The following is a 24,343-nucleotide window of genomic DNA, read 5'->3' on the forward strand; positions in this document are numbered from 1 at the left end:
ATAAATAAGGAAGTGTCCTATTCTTTTGACTGCGATATGAAACTGTGCAAAAATCCAATAAAATTTTGATGATCATTGATGGTGATCAGGTAGATATTAAGTATGGTGACAGGATTATCGATCAAATGAGTTGGTCTGTCCTGGACCATTCTGAGCTGCTTGTGTGCTTGTGCAGCTTCAACCATTCAAGTGAGCGCAGAGTATTCTATCACATTCCTAACTTCAGCCTAGTAGATTTTTGATAATGTTCCTGTAAAGCACTTTGGGATGTTTTAATACTTTAGAGGTGCTATATAAATGCAAGTTGCTGTTGCAGTTTGCGGAAAAGCTTTGAGATGTTAGGAAGTTTGTCCCTTACCTAATGTCTTGTAGCCCTGATTTTGGTAAGGGCTAGCTGGGTTAAGTTTGTGGTGACTCCCAAGGTATACATAGCAGGGCACTCAGCAATGGTGGCACAGCTGAAAGCCAAGGGAGATAGTTTTACTTTCTCTTGTTCAAGATGGTCATTGCTTGCCACCTATGTGGTATGAATGCTATGTGCCATTTGTCAGCCTAAATCTGGATGTTATTCCAGTCCTCCCATAGGCTGGTATGGGCTCTTTCATTATCAGAGGAGTTGCAAGTGGACTTTGACACTGTGAAATGGTTGTGGATGAACCCATTCCTGACATTATGAAGGAGAGAAGGCCATATGAGGCAGCTGAAGAGGGATAAGATGAGGATGCTCCCTTGAAGAACTGATATCCTGGGGCTGTGATTATTGACCTCCAACAACCACAATCATCTCCCTTTGTGCCAGATTTGATTCCAGCCTTTGGACAGTTTCTCTTGAGGAGCCACATTGACTTCAGTTTGACTATTTGCTCAGTGTCACATTCAGTTGAATTCTGCCTTGAGGGCTGGACAGGCTGGGGCTTGTTTCCCTGCCCTTCAAGCCTGCTCTGCCATTCAATATGATCATGGCTGATCTTGAACCTCAACTCTATTTTCTCATCTGATCCCCTACCCCTTGATTCCCCTAGAGTCCCAAAATCTATTTATCTCAGCCTTGAATATATTTAATGATTGAGCACGACATCCTGCTGGGGTACAGAATTCCAAACATTCAGAATACTCTGAGTGAAGAAATTTTTCCTCATCTTAGTTCTAAATGATCAACCCCTTATCCTGAGACTATACCCCCTTGCACCATGCATGTACCTACACTACATGGACTGCAATGGTTCAAGAAGGTTCACCACCACCTTCTTAAGGATAATTAGCGATGGTCAACAAATACTGGCCTAGCCAGCAATGCCCACATCCTGTGAAAGAATTTTTTACAAGTTCCAGACTCTCCAGTAGAAACAATCTCTCAATTTTTTTATTCATTCATGGGATGCAGGCATCACTTGCCCATTTATTGCCCATCCCTAATTGCCCTTGTTCAGAGTCAACCACATTGCTGTGGGTCTGGAGTCACATGTAGGCCAGGCCAGGTAAGGACAGCAGATTTCCTTCCCTAAAGGACATTAGTGAACTGGATGCGTTTTTAACAACAATCGATAATGATTTCATGGTCATCATCAGACTTTTAATTCCAGATTTTTATTGAATTCAAATTTCACCATCTGTCATGCCGTGATTCAAACCTGCATCCTCAGAGCATTACCCTGGGTCTCTGGAATACTAGTCAGTGACAATACCACTAGCGCCACAGCCTCCCCTATTGATCCTGTTAAGCCCTCTTGCAATTTCCACTTGTGGAGAAATCCAAAACAAAGGATCATAAATGTAAAATAGTCACTAATAAATTCCTTGAGTGAGGCGAAAGTGTGGAAGTCGCTACCATAAGGAGCAATTAAAACAAATAACATAGAAGCATAAAAGGGTAAGCCAAATAACCACTAGGGAGAAAGGAACAGAAGGTTCTGCTGATCGGGTTAGATGAAGTAGAGTGAGAGGAGGCTTGTGTGGAACATAAACACTGACATGGATGTGTGGGCAAATGGCATCATTCTGAGAGTTGTAATTTCTATGTACAGTAAGTCATACAAATGTGCTGAAAATGCTGGCCAGGAAAAGATCTACTTTCTAAAGACCAAGAGAGAACTTTGAGCAGGTATGCTCGCCATTATAAAATTTTAAATGTCCTGAATATGCATGGGCAGAAGCTGCTGTGCGCTTCCAAACCAGGTTTGAAACCATATTAGAGTTATATTCCATGAAGAGCCAAATCAAAACGGCGAGCCATTATTCTTTAGGGGGTTTCTCGCCTTCTTTTGAATCAGGATGCCACCCACCCCTGTACTTCTGCTGTCCTTTAACGTTGATGTGATGCACAAACCACAAGAGGGTAGGTGAAACTGCAACCGACAGCTTTTTCGATTTGTTGCTTGTCGCACAGGATGTCCTTGGTGGAGGCTTGCAATCAATCAGTCAGTCAGTAAACCACCGGCTGAGTCACTCACACAACCTGGCTCCTGGTGCTCCTTTTGATGCCCTTTGTTGGTGTGGATATGTCAGGGAACCGTGAGAAATAATGCTTAAACTGAAAAAGATGTTTTTCGGCGTGAGGAATGGACAGCTTCATATATGAAAGAAAAGACTAATTGAACTTGTGAGCAATCACCGCCGGTTTGATAGTGATTTGACAGCGCAGAGCCAGCGCTGTCCTGCGCCAGTCAGAAGGAGCCGAGGGAGGGGAACGGAGCCTGAGGTAGGTCGGCGCATAAAGCAGCTAAAAACCGGGGGGTGGGGGTTATTCAAGAAAAAAATAACCGAGACATCTTAACTCATCCTATCCACGGGCCCTAAATATGGGCTGATTTCATCCGAAACACAGACCTAATTTAATAAAACATGAAAATAAAAAAATTGAGAAAATCTCAGTGAAAAGCTTTCCTGAATTATTTAACACCCAAAAATGAAAATATCAATTTGATTTCACGTTCCGATTTGTCGAAGTTTGGCAAATGAACAAAATTGCCCAGATTCTGGAGGCTTTTGGTGAGTTTGAAGAGGATCTTGTCGCTTTCCTCACTTCGAGCTGCTGCTGAATACTCGCTGTGTAAATAGAAAGATTTTAATCCAAAACCAAGATCTTAGTGTCATGAGGACTCGAGGCGTCAACTGTGCTCTTCTCTGCCGATGCTGCCAGACCTGCTGAGTTTTTCCAGGTATTTCTGTTTTTGTTTTGAATTTCCAGCATCCGCAGTTTTTTGTTTTTATCTCTTTGTTTTCCTTACTTTTTCCTCGTTATTTAAAGGCAGCCATCGATTATTTTTATTGAATTTAATCACATGGGGGGGGGGGGGGGCAGGCTTTCTCTCGCACTCCAGGCGAAATGAGAACAAGAAACAAACTAAAATTTAAAATATCAACTGCAGAGGGGATTCATCGTGTTTAAAAAGGAGTAATTTTGGTGGAAATGAGCAGCAAATAAACCTTGGTAAGAAAATGAACGTGGTCATGAGCTGTACCGTGATGTTGGAGAAGTGGGGGAATAATGCCATGAGAATAATGCCCAAATGTGCTAACCAGCAATAATGAGCAGTAGGGAGTAATGCATCCCTATATTTTGCGGCACTCTTCAGGTACGTTTGTACATCAACTACACAATTTGTTTCTAGTGTACGCAAGTATGACAAAAAGACGCCTGAGTAACACCGAGAACCTCAGTTCAAAGCAACACTTATTAGAATATCTTCAAAATGTCTGAACGGGCTGACATTTTAACTGAAAGCACTGAATAAGGTTTGTCAACATCCCAGAAAGTTTGAGTTTCAAAAGTGATTATATTTATCGCTGCCTTGGTAATTTTGTTGAAGTAATCTAATTTGGTCAGGAAAAATGAATATTAGTTAACTCAGTACAACAGAGGCACAACAAAAAGTGCCAGTCTTTCTCGGCGGAGAGAAGTCGGCATCTTTGCCTTGATAATTTTATATGAAATTTGAGTACTAAGGTCGATAAAATGCCAGAATTGATCTCAGCATATACGATGCAGTGCGGCAATTCGGATAGGAATACAAATAATGTATCATTTTCAATTTCTACTGAATCATGATTTAGAAGAAAGCATTAAAATATTCAGCCAGTTACTGGAAGTGAGTTGCACATAGCAGCATGCCGCCAAAAGGCCTTGCACGATAAGGTTTGATGTTCTGCAGCAAGATACACTTTATTACACAATTGGACAAAAAATCTTTTAGATGTGAAGTATGGATTGTGCAGTAATAAAAAATATAAATGTAACAATGCAACAGATTTAACTTTCAGCAATTTTAGATTTTTTCAATAATTAATTAAGTTGGTAACATTTTTAGAGAGTGTAGTGATACCTCAAATTAATTCTAGACCAGGTTACTTTTATGTGTAAATTTGAAGCCAAGAAAAGGTAACACAAACAAATTAGTAATTGAAAAGAGGAATTACAATTTTTGGTGTTTAGTTTTAAGACTTCAACAATACATGTTTATTATTTTACTGGAGGGTTTAAATTACTTTAAAGCTTTTTGATTCACCAAAATCCATGATATTTAGAGTGACAAGTACAATAGGAAGACATTAATCTGGAAATAATTTTCAGGTAACTCTTTGAGGAGAATGTGTTTGGTACTGTAAGAAAGTTTGATATGTTTACCTTATTTGTTAGGAACTTGATTGTACAGTGGAGGTGGTTTGTTTTGTATAATATTCCATGGGCCGCACACATACAAAGGCATGTGGGTGGCACTCACAGTTCTATTGTCTCAAATAAATACTTTTTTCCATACAGCTGAAAGAAAGATTGGGTTAAAATGTATCAAATGATTGATATTCAGGGTAACAAAACAAAAATAAACTGTTTCAGGCCAATTGATATTGTCAGGAAATTGGTTTTATTGGAAATAACTAGTGATAGGGACATCATGTTGGAGACCTCCATTTTCTTTCAATGTTTATTGTGAGATCCATTCTAAGAATGCTTCAATGTCCAGAGTAAATAAATGGAAGCTCATGACTGTTGGTTAGGGTAGAGCTTCCATTTTGTTCATGGATTACTTTTTGAATGTATGGTGACATCAAAATGTCACCATTTTGGAGTGGGGGTGGGGAGGTGGGTGGTGGGGGTGGGGCGGACAAATTCTTCAAACTGTTCCTGTTTTCTGTTTATTTGATTTCTTTCTTTTTTTTCAATAGTCTATCTCCCCCACAGATATTGGGTCATTATCATTTATTTTGCTCCTTTTGTTTTACTGTCTTATTAGCTGTCATTTACTTGTAGGCTAGAAAACAAAATATGATGTTAATTTACTTCAGCAATTCTGATTTTTCTTCTAATTTTCTCCCTTTTTTCTGCATTCCTCAGTGGAAAACTTGACTCGTGCTAAAGTATAGTTCCATGAACATTAGCTGCCTCTGATCAGTAATCATTCTTTGCATGTGAGCCTACATAGCGAGCGTTAGTAGGCTACATGACCATCTGAGCATGATGTTGCCCTTGCCCAAATCAAATGTGGCACTTCACTGCAGGAAACACAGGAAAACCCTGGCTAATTTCCTATTCCCCCACCACCCCCATCACCCCCACCAACATTCTAGCCCAGTGGTGTTTAAGCCAAGTGTCTCTCATCTGCTTCTCTGGTTGAGATCAGTTAACACACAGAGTAGGGGTCAAATTGCAAAACTGAATTGTTGCAGGCGGAGTCTTTTAGGACGTTGTCATGTAACTTTTGGAATATTTGGCTTCGGAATAATTCATGTCAATGCCATATCAGGATTCACAGTTGGAAACAACCCCAGATCAACATCCAAATAACAGAAAACTGCCCAGATCAATGTAGTAAGCTAACATGATCAGAAGCAATAAACTTTAATTTTGCTTTAGTGGCTCCTTAGACAGTACTTTGCAAACCCCCGCCCACTCCCATCTAGAAGGACAAGGGCAGCAGATAGATGGGAACACCACCACCTGGAAGTTCCCTTCCAAGTCACTCATCGTCCTGACTTGGAAATATATCACCGTTCCTTCACTGTCACTGGGTCAGAATCCTGGAACTCCCTTCCTAACAGCGCTGTGGATGTATCTGCACCACATAGACTGCAGTGGTTCAAGAAGGCAGCTCACCACCACCTTCTCAAGGGCAACTAGGGATGGGCAATAAATGCTGGCCCAGCCAGCAAAGCCCACATTCCATGAACGAATGAAAAAAAGAAACTGGAAGAATCATTATCTTTTCTTTAATTATTGCAGTTTAGTAAATTCTTATTAATACCACAAGTAAGTTTGTTAAGTGCAAATTAATTTAATGCCAATAATCAACCGTACTGAATTAATATCATAATGGCAGTGAGTCTGGTACTGTAGTAGTTATATTCCTGGACTAGTAATACAGAGGCACTGGACTAACGATCTAGAGAGTGTAAGTTTAATCTCACCATGGTAGTTTGAAAATTTGAATTAGGTTTTATAAACCTGGAAATAAAAGGCTGGTACCAGCAAAAGTGACCATGAAGCTCTCAGATTGCTGTTAAAAACCCAACTGGTTCATTAATGCCCTTTAGGGAAAGAAGCTTGCAATTCTTATCTAACCTGGTCTCCAGGCACACACCAATGTGGCTGACTGCCTTTTGAAGTGGCCTAAACCATTCAGTTGTCTCAAACTTTTACAAACACCGGTTGCGGTAGATCATGAAGAAGGCCTATCAACACCTTCTCAGGCAACTGGAGATGGGCAGTAAATACCAGAATTGCCATGGTTCCTTAAAAAGCATTAGGAAACATTTGGGTTTTTATGACAATTCGATAAATTCATGGTCGTTTTTACTAATAACAGCTTTTTATTTTCAGGTTTAAACTGAATTCAAATTCTTAAATTGTCATGGTGGGATTTGAACTCATGTTCTCTGTATGAGTGAGGAAGATAAGGGTCAATTAGCTATTGTGGTACCGTGGCACATCTTGATGCAGACCTCACCCAAATTCTACACGTGAACACTTCCAGTAGGAGTTATGAATAGTCATCAGAAGTTGAAATTTCCCGACTTACATGGCTTCAGACCACTGCTATAGTTCATTGTCCATCAGAGGTGGGTATAATTTTGTGAAAGTTTTCTTACTTTGGTCTTTGGGATTTATTTATCGGTATCCTTTCGGTGGAATTACATAAAGGTATCCTTTCAAAAAATAACTGTTACATAAATAGTTCCATCTTTGACACCCTGTGCAGCAATATCCCCAGTATACAAGGCATAAAGTTATTAATTTATTGGCTTAGCTAGGATGAACTTGTGGCAGTTAGATATGAGTGCCTGTCAGAATTATGATGTGAATCAACAGTCATACTGCATGGTGCAAGGCTAACACCTTAGCGGTCATATCATCTTGAATTTCATGACTGAAGGAAGAAACTTCCATTGATAACTGATGCTGTATGTAAATAACTTTTGTTTTGCATCTCAGTCCATTGTGATTTTACAATAATTATTGCTTATAAAGAGCTCAGTGATGGAGATTTCCTGGTCTTACCATTGGTGGTGTGCCTTTAGCTGTCTAGCCTCTAAGTTCTGGAATTCCTCCTTAAATCTCTCCACTTCTCCATCTCTCTCAGCTGTTTTAGGAATCTCCTCAAAGCCTACCTTTTTGACCAAGTTTCTGGTGACCTATCCTAATGTCTCCTCTGAGGCTCGGCGTCAACGTTTGTTTGATTATGGTCCTGTGAAGCATCTTGGGATGTTTTATTACATTAAAGATACTATATAAGTGCAAGTTGTTGTTATTATCTCTTGCATCTCTTAAGGTCATTTTAGTTTGACCTTAATTTTTTTACTAAACATGTTGCAATACATGATAGCATGAAACAAGAAAATGCTATTTGGTACATTAAGTCTGACTTTCCCATAGACCATGTACAGACCAACCTGGCAGTGACTCTACCTAATCCATTTAGGGTCCTTTCAAAAATCCTAGTGCATGCTTCATCAGCTTTCTTCAGATTGCAGCTGTAGGATTTTGGCTATAGTTACCCTCCAGCTACAGTGAAACTTAAGCAGTATACTACCTCATTGTGTTAATGTCCCACATCAATGAAATTTGAGTGGTTTCACATCAGAAGAACAGTAAACTGTTTGCATAAATGTAAAACCAAAATTACTTTGTGTTGATGCATGTTGGTGTCATATAATGGCCTAATAAAAATGCGCTCTTACATAGACAACAAAAACAGAAAATGCTGGAAAAACTCAGCAGGTTTAATGGCATCTGTGGAGAGAAAAACAGAGTTAACGTTTCAACTCCATATGACTCTTCTTCAGAGTTAAAGAGAAGTAGAAATGTGATGAAATTTATACTGTTTAAGGAGGGTGGAGCAGGTGAAGCTGGATAGAAGGCCAGTAATAGGTGGGGGCAAAGGAGAGATTGACAAAGATGTCATGAACAAAAGGACAAAGGGAGTGTTAATGGTAGTGGTAAAGACAAAAGGAGGTGCTGATAGTGGCATTAAGGAAAGAAAGCAGAATGGGAGGGTGATTAGGTGTTGGGGGTGATGGAGGAGTGGAAAGGGGGTCTCGGAGGGAATGGTTCCCACGGAATGCTGATGGGAGGGTGAGGGGAAGATGTGTTTGGTGGTGAAATCATGCTGGAGATGGCGGAGGATGATCCTTTGAATGCGGAGGCTGGTGGGGTGAAAAGTGAGGACAAGGGGGACCATATCATGGGAGGGAGAGGAAGGTGTGAGGGCAGAGGTGCGGGAGATGGGTCAGACATAGTTGAGGGCCCTGTCAACCACAGCAGGTGGGAAACCTTGGTGAAGATAGAAGGAAGACATCTCAGAAGTGCCAATTTGGAAAGTGGCATCTTCAGAACAGATGAGATGGAGGCGAAGGAGCTGAGAGAATGGGATGGAGTCCTTACAGAAAGCAGGGTGTGAGGAGCTGTAGTCGAGGTAGCTGTGGGAGTCGGTGGGCAGGTAATGAATATTGCTGGACAGTCTATCACCAGAAATTGCGACAGAGAGTTCAAGGAAGGGAAGGGAAGTGTTGGAGATGGACCATGTGAAGGTGATGGAGAGGTAAGAAATAGGAAGCAAAATTGATAAATTTTTGAAGGTCCAGACGAGAGCATGAAGCAGCACCGAAACAGTCATCGATGTAACGAGTAAAGAGTTGTGGGAGGGGCCCTGAGTAGGATTGGAACAAGGAATGTTCCACATACCCCACAAAAAGACAGGCATAACTGGGACTCATTGCCTCACCTTTTATTTGGAGGAAGTGAGACAAATTTAAAGAGAAATTTTTCATTGAGAGAACAACTTCAGTCAGACAGAGGAGAGTGGTGGCGGATGGGAATTGTTTGGGCCTCTGTTCAAGCAAGTAGCGGAGAGTCCTCAGACCATCCTGTTGGGGGATGGAGATGTAGGGGGATTGGACGTCCATGGTGAAGAGGAAGTGATTATGGCCAGGGAACTGGAAATTGTTGATATGACATCAGGCATTAGAGGAATCGTGGATGTAGGTGGGAAGAGATTGGACAAGGGGAGAGAGAACAGAGTCAAAATAGGAAGAAATTAATTCCGTGCGGCAGGAACAGGCTGACACGATCGGCCTACCAGGACAGTCCTGTTTGTGGATTTTGGGGAGGAGGTAGAAGCGGGTTGCCCGGGGTTGGGAGGCTATGAGGTTGGAAGCTGTGGAGGGAAGATCACCAGAGGAGATGAGGTCAGTGACTTGATGTTTGGTTTTTTTGGGGGGTGGGGGGGGGGGGGTCATGGTCCGGGGGAGGTAGGAGGAAGTGTCTGAGAGTTGGTGTTCAGCCACTGCAAGGTAGAGGTCAGTGTGCCAGGCAACAACAGCACCACCCTTGTCAGCGGCTTTGATAACAAAGTCAGGGTTGGACCTAAGAGAACGGAATGTGGCAATTTCAGAAGGAGACAGGATAGAGTGGGTGAGAGGAGCAGAGAAATTGAGATGGCTGCTGTCATGTTGACAGTTCTCAATGAAAAGACGAGAGCAGGTAAGAGGCCAGAGGAAGAGGTACAGGTGGAGGGAGAATATTGGAGGCGGGTAAAAGGATCCGTTGAACGGGAGGAGGACTCCTGCCCAAAGAAGTGAGCACGGAGACTAAGGCGGCGGAAGAAGAGTTCAGCAACACTGTCACATAGGATTGGAAACCTGAAGTTCTGATCTCATCCTTGAGCAAAGCATTATTTGATGAGGCACAGAGCTCTCCACTCAATAATTTCCACACAGTGGAATTGCTAACAATATATTTTTTGTAAATGTGTTGTTCACAGATCATAAATTGGCTACATTATAATATAAAATAATTTAAATATAAAGTTGTACAATCCAATGTTCATTATTTCAGTTTTAAGATCATAATCATAGCTTATTATTTAAAGTAACATAGTTAATTGCACATTTGGATTGTAATGTGATTGAATTATTCATGATTCAAAAGGATATTAATCTCATTTTGCACTCTCCAACCTGTGATGTGGTTCCAAATAACAGTGACGGGTGGAAAATCATAGACTCGTGAGCACACAATCGGAATTTCTACCCCAAATTTTATAAGTATAATGTATTTTTTTTACAAAATATGTTCATTTGATGTGTCAGCATAATATAGTTTTTGTAACAGTAATAGTACTTTCTGAGCAACAATTGGCTGAATGAAATTACTTTGTTGACAGCGGAAAATGCACACCCCTCTTAATCCGCTCAGGCTAAATTGGAGAGCCAAATTTGACTTCATAGCTTGATCTATGCTTTCGTTACCTCTAGACTCAACCATTCCAATGCTTTTCTATTCAGCCTCTCATCTTCTACCCTCTAAAAACTTCATCCAAAACCTTACTGCATGTAGTCTAACCTGCACCGAGATCTGTTTATCATCACCCCTGAGCTCATTGACCTACATTGGCCTCTGGCCCCCCAGTCGCTCCATTTTAAAATTCTCACCCTTGCGTCCAGGAGCTCCCCCCTCCCTATCTACAAACTTCTCCATCACTACAACCAAACAAGACCCCTGTGTTCCTCCGAATGAAAATTATATTAACCCAGCTGCTTTGATATCTTATACATAATGACCCAATATCCTCCCATTGGACATCCTGGCTAGCAACTGAAAATTTGTAGTTTATGTTTTGCCTGGGTAACTTCTATTTAATCTCCCTGCATTTGCAGCTGTGATCACAAGCAACATAGCAAAGTATCAGCAGCAAGGTAATCAATCCTGTACATATAAGGAAAAAGAAACACCACAGAATTCCTTGGGAATGGACTCTAATAAATGATTTGGATAAATGTAAAGCTGAAATTTTGTGTTGATGTATAATGTGTCATATGATTGTATTATTAATAACACAATGGGATAGAGATTAGTCTGGTACTGTTTTCCATGCTTCAGTAACCCTGTGTAAAGACTATTCTCCTAACCTCTCTCCTCACTCTCAGTGACACTATCTAAGCAACCAGAGGGAAACAGTTTTTCTTTTTGGACTTTTATCAAAACATTGTTGTAATTTTAGGAACTTGTACTAAACAGCATCTGCTCCTATATCTTAAGTCTCTCCCCATAAAAGTAATTTACCATCCATGGCATTATTATGGCAAATCAAAGTTTTCTGTGACTTTAATGTCCTTTGATCGATGAAACAACCAAAACTGCACAAGGTGCAACAACTTTAGCCTAACCAATATTTCGTACAAATATATTATTACTTTACTTTTGTACTCTACACCCCTATTAACCCACAATTTTATTATCCCCTTTAATGGCTTTATCTATTGACACTTGCATATGCAAGGATTTGTATATTTGAACACTAAGATAAAAGCAAAAAACTGCGGATGCTGGAAATCCAAAACAAAAATAAAAATACCTGGAATATGTATGTTTGAAGCTCTGTTTCCCTGTTCCTCTGCACCATTCAGTGTCATCTCATTGATTGTATAGTCCCATTCCTAGCTTCTCCTTCCAAAATGTATTACTTCACATTAATCCACATTCTGCTAACCTGTCTATACAGTTCTGCTTATTGTTTGCCACTTTTGTGTTAACAGCAAATTTTGCAATTGTGTTTGCTATGTCCAAATCCTAATGATCCAAATATACTGAGGATAAAAATAGACTGAGTATTACCCTAGTCCTCTAATCTGAGAACCCTTGTTTACCCTATCTCTATGTTTCTGGCCCAATGATCATGTTTCTATCCATGCAGCTGCGTTTCTTTTTATACAATACACTGAATTTTTCTAATAAGCCTATTCTGAGATATCTTAAGAATGTCTTCTGAAAATCTATTTATATATATATATTATATATATGTACAAACGCTACTGCATTTCTATTATATATCTAAATAGGTATCTCGTTAAAAACAACTTGCACACCTCTTTGTCCTTTTGCCTATCACATCTTTTGGAAATCTTCACCTATCACTGGTCCTCTATCCAGCTCGACTTGCCCCACCCCTGCTTAAACCAGCTTATATTCCACCTATTTTCTATATTTCCTTAGTTCTGTTGAAGAGTCATATGGACTCGAAACGTTAACTGTGTTCCTCTCCGCAGATGCTATCAGACCTGCTGAGTTTTTCCAGGCATTTTTATTTTTGTTTTGCATTTAGTAAATCCATGCAGGCTCTCCTGGATTAATCCATGCATTTCTAAATGCTCACGTACTGTATTTTAATGATATTAGAAAATAATTGATTGTGATACAATTATTTACACATACTTTACTATCCAAAATAGTGCAATTTGCTTCCTCTCATTAAAACAGTATTCTGCCTCTCCAACGTTGTAATTTCAAATTCACAGATTATCAGGAACTCAGAAACTGTGCTGACTGGGGGCATGAGACCCCAGTAAAATTTTCAATGCAAAGCAGTGAAGGATTTAGACAGATGAATTAATTCCCGATGGCAGATTTTTATGTTAAAACTATTTGAGTACAAATTCAAATGTGGCTATCATCTTAAGACATCTTAAATATGGGCAACTCTGTTGGAAATGATTTTATTCATATGCAAGACCAAGCAGATTGTGGCGATCATTGGAAGCAGTTGATGTAACTGCAAAGACTTGACAAGAGTTGTGTAAAGATGTCACGACATGGTTCATTTCAATTTGATCAGGATATTTTGTTGTACCCAAATTTTCCAGTTTTAGGCAACTAGGTTCTTCTATATTTTTGAAGAATATACTTAATGGGGGAAGATTTAACAAATACAGCTTTATGTGAGCATTATTGTGGAGAATTAGTTGTGTTGATTGCATCTTAAGGTGTGACCAAAAATAGTTTTTCCTTTTCAGTGTTCATATTTTACTTATCATTTGTGAGGGAAAAAGCCCTTTCATTTCCTTTCATTCCTCATTTAGGATCTTGCAGCAGAGAGGTTTGAGCAATTGAATGAGCTGCTACCAAAGATGTTTTGAGGAAATGTGCAGGAATGCATGAGAATAGCCTGTGAATTTCCCTTTCTATTCCATTTCATGGTGCTAGATAATGGTATTCATGTTTCCATTTATTTTACAGTCACTTTTCGTATGATGTCACATGAAGCTTAGGGTTCTGATTATAGGTTCATTACTTAATGTCATTACTAAACATTATAGTTATGTTTTGATTATGTGCTGGCCAGTGATTGTGTAATCAAATGTTACATTGTACTGGCAGGACTTTATCTTCACTGTAGACAATCATAGGCATTTACAGCACAGAAGGAAGCCAAGCCGTAAAACAGCTATCCAGCCTAATCCCAATTTCCAGCTCGTGGTCCATAACATTGTAGGTTATGACACTTCAAGTCCTTTTTAAATGCAATGAGGTTTCAGGTCAATAACCTGGATTCCAATGAAAGGACATCAACCTGAAACTTTAATTCTGTTTCCCTTTCCCCAAATGCTGCCAGATCTACTGAATATTTCTAGAATTTTCTGTTTTATTGTGCAAATTTTATACTGCTTAGGAATTACCTTGTGTATTTTCAAACCTGAAGTAGTGCTTTTTAAATATTTTTAAAAAGCTCATGGTCCTACCTGAGCTTTTGTGGCTGGGTGTAGAGCTGTATATAAGCATGTACAGGTGAAGCACAGACAGTGAACTGTACTCTGCATCTATTAGGCTCAGACTAAAAGTATAAGTGCAGCATAAAATTCTTGTGTTGGAGTGTTCTGGTGAAAGTAATGTGTGATTGCATCTGGAAGCAAAAAACAAATTGCCCGACTTTGCGACTTACCTTAGATTGCAGAGTATAAATCAACCTTTGAAGCTTTGACAAATCCTTCCAAAAACAGGGGTCAACTTATACGCCATGTTTAAAATGTGAGCCGTCAGTGTTGGTAATTGCCATTTTGAAATGTGGGAAGTATTCTGTTCATTGATCATCACACGCAGTCTGCTCTTTGTGGATGTATTTTAAACTCCTGTGCATCTTTGTGCAACACTGTATCACTTGCTTGATCCCATGTACCAACTTTTAAGGCAAATGTAACTGTAAACATATATTTCTGAGCTGAAAAATTGAGCCCAACTCCTAATGCGAGTATAGCCCTAAACATGCATTTAATAGTTGAAACATGAGGGGTTAACTCAGATGCTGAATATGTGCCTAAAGATACATTTTGACATCCAAAAACAGAGGTCATATATGCTGGACTGACATATATGCCGCAATCTACAGTAATCATTTTGAATTTGTAATATATGCTTCATTCTTTATGGAGGAATAAAGATTTTTTTGGACTATCCTGTTTCAATGATTGCACATTACCTATAAAAGTATATCTATACTTTTTGAAAAAAGGACTAGTATTCTTCAAAAAACAAGAATCCTATAAAATCACATATAGTTATTTCTAAATTTATAAAACTCATTCCTCAGCTGTACCCAATAAGAGGGGAAAAGCCCAGTCGTCTCCTCAACCACTGCTTATGTGTACACTCTATATGCAAGAAAGACCAGAGTAGTTTCCTCCAGATTCCCATTTCTGAGCAGTCCTCCACTTTGCGTCTGTTCCTTTATCATTCTGGTGTTGCTTTACAAAACCATGCCTGTAGGGATGGTAGTTGGGAAATTTGGGTGTATGCTGTTCAAATTTCTGATGTGTGTTGCTGGTGGTTGGGGCTATTTACGCACAGCTTGCACTTGTTAAATTAGAAACAAAAACAGAATTACCTGGAAAAACTCAGCAGGTCTGGCAGCATCGGCGGAGAAGAAAAGAGTTGACGTTTCGAGTCCTCATGACCCTTCAACAGAACTTGAGTTCGAGTCCAGGAAAGAGCTGAAATATAAGCTGGTTTAAGGTGTGTGTGTGGGGGGGCGGAGAGATAGAGAGACAGAGAGGTTGGGGGGGTGGGGGGTGTGGTTGTAGGGACAAACAAGCAGTGATAGAAGCAGATCATCAAAAGATGTCAACGACAATAGTACAATAGAACACATAGGTGTTAAAGTTGGTGATATTATCTAAACGAATGTGCTAATTAAGAATGGATGGTAGGGCACTCAAGGTATAGCTCTAGTGGTTTTTTTTTGTAATGGAAGTAGGTGGGTAAAGGAAAACCTTTATAAGTTATTGGAAAAAAAAAGGAAGGGGGAAACAGAAAGGGGGTGGGGATGGGGGAGGGAGCTCACGACCTAAAGTTGTTGAATTCAATATTCAGTCCGGAAGGCTGTAAAGTCCCTAGTCGGAAGGTGAGGTGTTGTTCCTCCAGTTTGCGTTGGGCTTCACTGGAACAATGCAGCAAGCCAAGGACAGACATGTGGGCAAGAGAGCAGGGTGGAGTGTTAAAATGGCAAGCGACAGGGAGGTTTGGGTCATTCTTGCGGACAGACCGCAGGTGTTCTGCAAAGCGGTCGCCCAGTTTACGTTTGGTCTCTGTTTTTTTGTGTCATTTTGCTTTGCAGCACACAGAGATAATCTTCAAATGCTGCAAGTTTAGGAGCATACACACAGAGTGACAGACATGCCCAAACTGAAACCTATTTTGGGTGTCAGTAAGTAACCATGCATCATACAGCTAAGTTGGGTTACAATGATTTTATGTATGAAGCCTTTCTTGAAGATGTGAGTTGCAGCTTGAATATGTGGATTGGCATGATGAATGAGTTCACGATCATAAGGAGGCTTAATATGAGCCAGCAGTAAATGGGGCAACATTTTGTGACATGCATACTTGGGCCTTCTTTGATTTATAGAATCATAGAATGATACAGTACAGAAGGAGGCCATTCAACCCATCATGCCTCTCTTGGCTCTTTGGTAGAGCTATCCAATTTCCCCATAGCCCTGTAGTTGTTTTTTCTTCAAGAATTTATCCAGTTCTGTTTAGAATGTTATCATTGAATCTACTTCCACCATCCTTTCTGGTGCCATATTCCAGATCACAACAACTGTGTTAAAAATAATGTTTCCACATATTGCCCCTGGTTCTTTTGATAATCACCAAAATCTGTGACCTTTGGTTACTGACCCTTCTACCTCTGGAAGTAGTTTCTCCTTATTTACTCTTATTAAAAGCTTTTATGAATTTGAGCATTTCTATCAAATCTCCTCTTAACGTTTTCTGCTTTAAGAAGAACAACCCAAGCTTCTCCAATCTATCCATGTAATTGAAGTCCCTCAACACTGGTATCTCTGTAGGAAATAAGAACAGAAAATACTGGAAATACTCATGCAGGTCATGTGTGTTTCTTCCCCAGCTGTAGAGAGAGAAAAACAACTTTTAAGGTTTCAGTTCGAAATCAGATTTGCAAGAAATTAGAGATGCAACAGGTTTTAAGTGACTATGAGACAGGGAAAGGGATGGGAGAACAAACAGGCCAACCAGTGATGGGTTGGAAGGCAGGAGAGAGTAAACTACAAAAGGGATGATGGTGTAAGGCAAAGGGGGATGATAGTAGGACTAGTAAACAAACAAAAGTTGGGTCTAGATTCTGCTATTCTTGGTTGCACCTTCTCTAAAGGAAATTGGAAGATTGTGACCGAAACGTCTGCAACTTCCACTCTTCTGCCCTCAGTGACCTAGGATGCATTCCAACTGGGTTGAGTGACACTTCTACTTTGAAGCCTGCCAATCTTTTAAGTACCTCTTTATTTTTATCCTATTCAGTATTACTACTGCCCCCTCCTTTCCTGCTACATTGGCAGCATTCTCTCTTTTTTAGTGAACACATGCAATGTACTCAAGATCTTGTTTTTGGTCCCTAATCAATCCAACCCTTCCTTTAACTACCCTCCTCCTGTTTATGTGTCCAAGAGTTCCCTTTCCATTTTAGCAACCAATCTATTTTCATGCTCTATATTTGCCCCTTTTATTCCTTTTTTTCAGTATCCTCTGTATTTTCTATATTCAGCTCAGTTTTCTACTGTATTGTGAATCTTACAATTGTCAGAAGCCTCCATTTTCTGTCTCATTTTTAACCTGTTTATCTTTCATAAGCCAAGGAGTTCTAGCTTTGGATGTCCTTCCTTTCATCCTCTTTGGAAACTGTCTACTCAGTCACCTCTTCTTTGGAGGAGTCCCATTGTTCAATTTTATCTGATAAGTGTGCATTGTTGCAATAGCCTCTGAATTTTTGCAGAAACTATTTAAAGACAATCATCTTTCCCAAGGCCTTATGCCAAGCCCAACAAGACACAGTAGTTTCCCTTGAGTAATCAGTTAGGGATGAACTAAAGAAAATCTCAAGAATGCAGACCAGGGGAAAGTTAGTGTGTGTTAAGGGATCTGAACTTATAGGCTTGTGTGAGTGTGAGCAGGCTGTTTGATCAATGAGAACATGAGAAACACTTACAATCCTAAACAAAAACAGAAAATGCTATAAAACCTCAGCAGCTCTAACAGCATCTGCGGAGAAAGAAACAGTTAATGTTTCGAGTCCATATGACTCTTCTTCTCAGCAACTTACAATCTTAACCTCACTCGATGGCCATACACCCGCAGACTATCTAGCAGGAGTCACTGGATAGCAATCAGGAACAGAAAGTCTTACTGATTTTCTTTTCCTTAATCTAGAAGAGCTGAGCCCAACTGTAGCATGTATATTGCTGTCCTGACCATTATCACAAAGATCGGCATTAATTGAAGATCAAACCTGGGACTTTGTTGTTCTGTATAGCTCAATAATCAACCTGAGTTTTACATTTACCCACTAAACCATGGCAGATGCTAAATAATATTGTCAGAAGTACAAAATCAGCAAACTCTTTACTATGTTAATGGTATGATATAAATTATGTAAAAATATTGCAAATATAATAAATGAGAGTTACAAATTGCTTTAAAAGAAAAAAAGGAGGACTTAATCTGATGACTAACATCTCAATAACGTCTCAAAGTGCTTCACTTGAAATGCATTGATTGGAAATATAATGATTATTATTATTCTAGTCATACTTTAAAGTTGCACAGGTTACCTCTAGTGGCAGGAGTTACAACTGTTCATAAAAGCTTGGAGAATTTGCATCAACTGAATTTGACTAACTGTAACTTCCTTTTGTTTACTGGTAATGTTTTCATCAAAAAAGACAGCTGTGGAATAGATATGCAATGCTGCTTTATCTCACAATTTGTAGGAGGAGCTAGCACTTTCAGTCTTGTATGTGCATTGTCTTAATGCAGAAAGTGTTCTTGCAGAGTATAACAGGCTTGTCTTAGGAGCATTTAATGGAAGAGTGTTGAGTTGGTTCTCCCTATCTAAGGATCACATAACCTTTCTACCTTAATTTCCTGACTGAGAATAAGGAATATGCTTGCATACATGAAAGTTGGAAAGGCACTGAATTCATTTTTCTTCTTAAAAAAATTGAGGCTTTCAGGCATATCTTGAATGCTTCTCCTGGGCCCCTCCCTGAGCCACAATGCAAGCTACAAAACCACAGTAAAACCCAACCACTTCCAGCAGCCTGGTGATAGACTTGAGAAACTTTTTTTTCTCAAAAGTGTCTATTCACTTACATATTTTATGAAGTTATTGTATGTTGTGATTGCAGGAGGAGTGCATCTATGCATTCAGATTTCCTGCCATGACTGTGCTTGTGCTGGGAGAAATGTGAATCATGTGGTTCAGATGACTTGTTTAATCTCAGTTTCTGGGGGCTTTCTGAGCCAGTTGGTGGCATAGTGGTATTGTCACTGGACTAGTACCCCAGAGACTCAGGGTAATGCTCTGGGGACCTGGATTTGAATCCCACTATGGCAGATAGTGAAATTTGAATCCAATAAAAACCTGGAATTAAAAGTCTGGTGACCACCATGAAACCATTGCTGATTGTCATAAAAACTCACCTGGTTCACAAATTCCCTTTGGGGAAGGAAATCTGCCAGTCTGGCCTACATGTGACTCTAGACATAGACCCACAGTAGTGCAGTTGACCCTGAACAAGGACCCTCATCCCATGAATGGATTTAAAAAAAAACTTATGGTCATGTTGATTGATTGTACTGGAGAAGGACTGCAGAAGAACATAGGAACAGGAGTAGGCCATTCAGCCTGTCGAGCCTGCTCTGTCATTCAGTTAGATCATCTGCCTCAATGCCACTTTTCCGCAGTATCTCGCTTGCTGTCATTAGTCTTCAGAAGTCTGTCGATCCCTCTCTTGAACACACTCCATGATTGAGTTTCTGTAGCCCTTTGGGGTAGAAAATTCCAAAGATTCACCACCCTCTGGGTGAAGAAATTACTCCTCATCTCAGGCTTAAAATTTCAGGATTAAGGAAGTCCTGCCCTCAAGAGCTTCTGGCCAATCTGATTGACTGGCAGCTCCAGCATTCTCAGCAGTACCAGAACTCAGTAGTGGGTGCTGCTGAGACTGCAAGTAGGCACCAGGTTGAAGACATTCATGGCATCCGGACCCAGATAATTCCGGGGCTTTGGATGGGGAGCCTAGGGAGGGAGGCGGGTTTTGTTGGCCAGGCAGGAAGTGACAAAGTGGGGGTAACATCTTGGACAGGGCGCTCCATTTGCACACAGGACAACTTCCTGAGATATGTCCCCTGGGTTTAGACTCACCAACCATCTTAACTAGATCCACCCTGTCAAACCCTGTAAGAATTTTGTAAGTTTCAACAAGGTCATCCCTCATTCTTTAAAACTTTAGGGAATACAGATCCAGTCTCATCGGCAGCCCAGCCACCATTTTAAAAAAGATAACTAATGGGCAATTGAGATTGCTAACAAGATAATTGACTCAAATATTACACTGCCCACACTATAATACAGGCGGGCCGAAGTGGCTAGGCCGTTTTTTATCAGACTGGTTGAAAGACAGGAAGGAAGTGGGGGTTACGTCCTTTGGGAGTTGCCCTGTGTGCAACAGGAGCATCCTGTCCAAGATGTTCCCCCCATTTTGTCACTTCCTGCCTGGCCAACACACCCCCCCCCCACCACATCCCCTTCGCCCCCACCCCACCCCCCCTTGCCCCCCTCCCTCCCTAGGCTCCCCATCCAAAACCCGGGACTTATCTGGGACTGGACGCCATGGCTGTTTTGATGCCTACTTGCAGTCCCAGCAGCACCCACAACTGAGTTCTGGTGTTGCTGAGAATACTGGAGCTGCCAGCCAATCAGATTGGCCAGAAGCTCTCGCGGGTGGGCCTTCCTTCCACTGAGGGGTGGAATTCCCACTCACACCAACATAAGGTTGTCTGCAGCATGTTATTGCTGCTGGGTAGCCTTGTTTAACATGGGTTGGCTGGAGTCTGACATTTTTTCCCCGGGGGGCTGGGGGGGAGGGGGAAGCGGTGGCAAGCAGAGTGCCTCTCCCCGTGAAATTCAGCCCTATGTCCCTAGTTAGTTCTAGACTCTCCAGCCAGGGAAGCAGTCTCTTGACATCTATCCTATAAAGCCCCCTCAGAATCTTATCTGCTGGTATATTTTTTCAATGAGAAGCAATCACCAGCCCCACCTCTGCAAAAGTAAGGACATTTCACCTCTGTCAGTTGGTATGGATGTTGGCGTAGCGGAGGGTGGGTACAAAGCATCTCTTGTGGACTTTGACATGCCAGTGACCCTCTGTAGCTCCTCCTCCTCTTCCATGTCTCTAATAGGGGGATTCCTTTTGGTACAACTGGTACGACCCCTTTCCATTGGAATGGGACTTCACCTGATTTTCCATTTCCAATACATTGCCAGGAAAGGGCAGCAGTAAATCCTGCTTGTCATGTATCTTTTCTGTGAAATGTATTGGAATGGAGAAATATTTTTTGAATTTAGAAGGAAGTTTGTTAGTACTCTTATTTCCCTAGAATTGGGTACGTCACTAGAATGTGTCAAGAATTGCTGGGAGCTCTGTTGTCATGTCTGTTTCCAAGGTCACCAGGAAGGAAGAGCAATATATATAGAAGTGAGAAGTGATAGAACTGCAGTGTGAGAAGCAAAAATCATTAACGGAAGAATACTAAATACATGCAAGTCTATTCGCAAAGCCTGTGGTGGAAATTAGTGTCAATGCTGAATGAATTATTCGAGGTAAAGTCTGCAGCAACAGCTAGTTTAAACATGTTAAAATACTAACTTATGACTTCCCTTTTAACTTTAACAAATTTCTGTAGAGCTTCTTGAAAGAATGACCAGATAACGAAACCACATAAGGGAAGATTTCCTCTGTGTACTATGTGGTGTGAAATTGTAAGGTCATTCTCTTAAGAATAGGGTTAAAACTTTGTGACATCTAGCCCACAGAGAAATATTTCATTCCAGATTTGTATTAATTATGTTATTGCCTTCATTCCATCTGTATTTGAAGTCAAAATTCATTTCTTTGCCTTCTGTTCTGATTATGCTTTCCCAGGACAGTAGGAATCCTAAGTCTTCCTTTCCTCTTACAATTCCCAGATTATTAAAACCAAACCTTTGTGTCAACCAATTGTTAATTCTGAAGTAAAGCATTGTAAATAAACAGTGATGAATCAGCATCTGAAGGAAAATGATAATTAATCTTCTGAGTCTGCCACTTTATCAGAACTTTTTAATCATTAAATGTTTTTTTCTTGTTTCACAGTTGAAAGAAGGCTTTGGTGGAACTTCCTGCATGTCATCCTTTTAAAGTGAACTGCTGTATTGAAAAGAAAAAGAAAAAGCATTTCTTTGAAGAATCTGTACTCCTGCTGTGAGTGATTGAAAAGACTTGTTGAAGCTACCAGTGCTCTATTTTGCATAGAAACTTGAAGGCATCATGAGCTCCATAAAATGTGTACTCGTGGGTGATGTAAAGGTGGGGAAAACATCATTACTGGTGAGGTTTACATCAGAGACTTTTCCAGATATGTACAAGCCCACAGTGTATGACAACACTGGGGTAGATGTGTTTATGGATGGAACTCAGATCAGCCTGGGACTCTGGGATACATCAGGAAATGACTCATTTCAAGGAATTCGTCCTCTTTCTTACCAACAGGCTGATGTGGTTTTAATTTGCTACTCTGTAGCAAACCCCATGTCTTACTTGAACGTTAGGAATAAATGGATGGCAGAAGTCAGAAATTTTTTACCAAAGATTCCAGTTTTGGTCATTGCCACACAAACAGACCAGCGTGATGTAGGTACTTTTCGCACCATCACATCTGTTGATGGGAAGAGGCTGGCAAGAGATATTGGAGCACAAGCTTACCTGGAGTGCTCAGCAGTTACTAACAGAGGGGTGCAAGAAGTGTTTGAATGTGGAGTGAGGACTGCTGTCAGACACTTAAAAAAACAAAGCAGGAAGAAGATCATAGACCTCAATAAATGTGTGATTGTCTGACCTCCATTCGACCCTGGTTTGGTAATTTAACTCTCCAATTCTTCAACAAATACTAAAGATGTTGCCCAAATGGCTTTCAACCTGGCTGTGTTGATCGTAGCATATGGGTGTTTCTTGGCCTTGTCCACACGTGCTCCTGTATCTATATCAGTGTGACTCTGAGTCATTTCTACTGAAGTAGTGGATTCTGGTTAGGAACGCTAACAGAAAATATGACTGAGGAGGAGGAACTAATTTCAGCATTGACTGTCATAGACTTTTAGTAGTTCAAAATATTTTGACATTATGGAAAAATGGCTGACAGTCTTATTTCCTGTATTTAATTTGAACTGCATGACACCACCATGCAAGATGCTTTAAAGATGAAACAAAACTGTATTTTTGCATTCATTGGTAAAGTGCATCAAGAACTCACTTTTAATGGCTGTAATATTTAATAATTTTATACTTATTTTCATCTTGTTTTCACTGACCTGTGATGAGAATCATGTACAAATACTATCATAAGAAGGTTTAAAGTGTAGTTTTTGTAGTAATTTTCTATCAGTTTACAGAGTACTCATCAATAAATTAATTGTTTTAACAATCAGAGTTTGCTCTGCTGCTTTCCATGTTAGAAAGTGGGATTTAGTGTGGCGTGATACTGAGCCATACAGACCAAGGATGAAAATTGAACTCCTGGCCTGTAATAAATTTAGTTGATCTCAATCAGGAATATCATAGGACAGACAAAATTTGCTAGATTAGAAGGTGGGTAAATTAGATAGGAATCCACTTCTGCTTACATTCAAATGGCCCAAGCTGGAAAGTGCACGTGTGTTGATGTCAGATCAGGATAGGATCTGGCTTGTTTGTCATGCCCCACATGGTCATGTAGCTTGTCAGCACTTTCTGTTTCCCTCACAATGTAAGAATGTCCAATGAATAAGGCTTTGAAGGGTAGCTAGCATCTTTACTGTACTTGGAGAAATAACAATGATTTGTACTTATATATAGGCTTAGACTATAGAAGTTTGACACTAAACCATGTGAGGATAGAGGACCAAAAGCTTGGCCAAAGGGATGGGTTTTAAAGAGTTCATTAAAGGATGAAGGAGAGACAAAGAGGCAGAGAGGGTTAGGGAGGAAGTTCCAGAGCTTAGGGCCTTGGTGGTTGAAGGCTCAACCACCAATGATGGAACAATTAAAATCAGGGGTGCTCAAGAGGCCAGAATTAGAGAAGTACAATATATTTGAGGGCTGGAGGAGATTACAGAGATGGGGGTTGGGGAGCACTGGGGCCCAAGGCCATAGAGAGGTTTGAAAATAAGGATGGACATTTTAAAATCAAGGCATTATTTAAGTGGGAACCAATGTTGGTCAGCAAGCATGGGGTGATGGGTAAATGGGACTTGTTGCAAGTTAAGACACAGGCAACAGAGTTTTGGATAACCTCAAGTTTACAGAACGTTTAAAGTGGGAGACTGGCCAAGAGTGCATTGGAATTGACAAAAGGTATTAAAGGCAAAAATGATGGTTTCAGCAGCAAATGAGCTGAGGCAAAGATGGAGTCAGGCGATGTTACAAGGGTAGAAATAGGTAGTGTTAGTGAAGTTTATTGCAACTCATCTCAAGTTCATATATGACACTA

General features: G+C 40.3%; 1 protein-coding gene across 6 annotated transcripts; it reads left to right on the top strand.

Annotated features, from left to right (window-relative positions):
* Nucleotides 1–2,395: 2,395 nt before the first annotated feature.
* rhoh (ras homolog family member H) lies at nucleotides 2,396–23,302 on the top strand. Of its 6 annotated transcripts, XM_041195786.1 has the most exons (4): nucleotides 2,396–2,698; nucleotides 6,815–7,053; nucleotides 11,149–11,187; nucleotides 21,973–23,302. In XM_041195786.1, exon 4 carries the CDS (start codon nucleotides 22,147–22,149, stop codon nucleotides 22,711–22,713), a length of 567 nt encoding a protein of 188 aa, XP_041051720.1. In that variant the 5' UTR covers nucleotides 2,396–2,698; nucleotides 6,815–7,053; nucleotides 11,149–11,187; nucleotides 21,973–22,146; the 3' UTR covers nucleotides 22,714–23,302. The 6 variants fall into 6 exon arrangements, with proteins under 6 accessions (XP_041051720.1, XP_041051549.1, XP_041051466.1 ...); XM_041195615.1 differs by lacking the exon at nucleotides 11,149–11,187; XM_041195867.1 differs by lacking the exons at nucleotides 2,396–2,698; nucleotides 11,149–11,187 and adding an exon at nucleotides 3,559–3,575.
* The last annotated feature ends 1,041 nt before the right edge of the window (nucleotides 23,303–24,343 follow it).

The sequence above is a fragment of the Carcharodon carcharias genome, chromosome 1 (assembly GCF_017639515.1).
Source record: "Carcharodon carcharias isolate sCarCar2 chromosome 1, sCarCar2.pri, whole genome shotgun sequence".
NCBI lineage: Eukaryota > Metazoa > Chordata > Chondrichthyes > Lamniformes > Lamnidae > Carcharodon > Carcharodon carcharias.

Excerpts from the sequence above, each read along its gene's own strand:
- rhoh (XM_041195786.1), top strand. The coding sequence starts at position 22,147 with ATGAGCTCCATAAAATGTGTACTCGTGGGTGATGTAAAGGTGGGGAAA.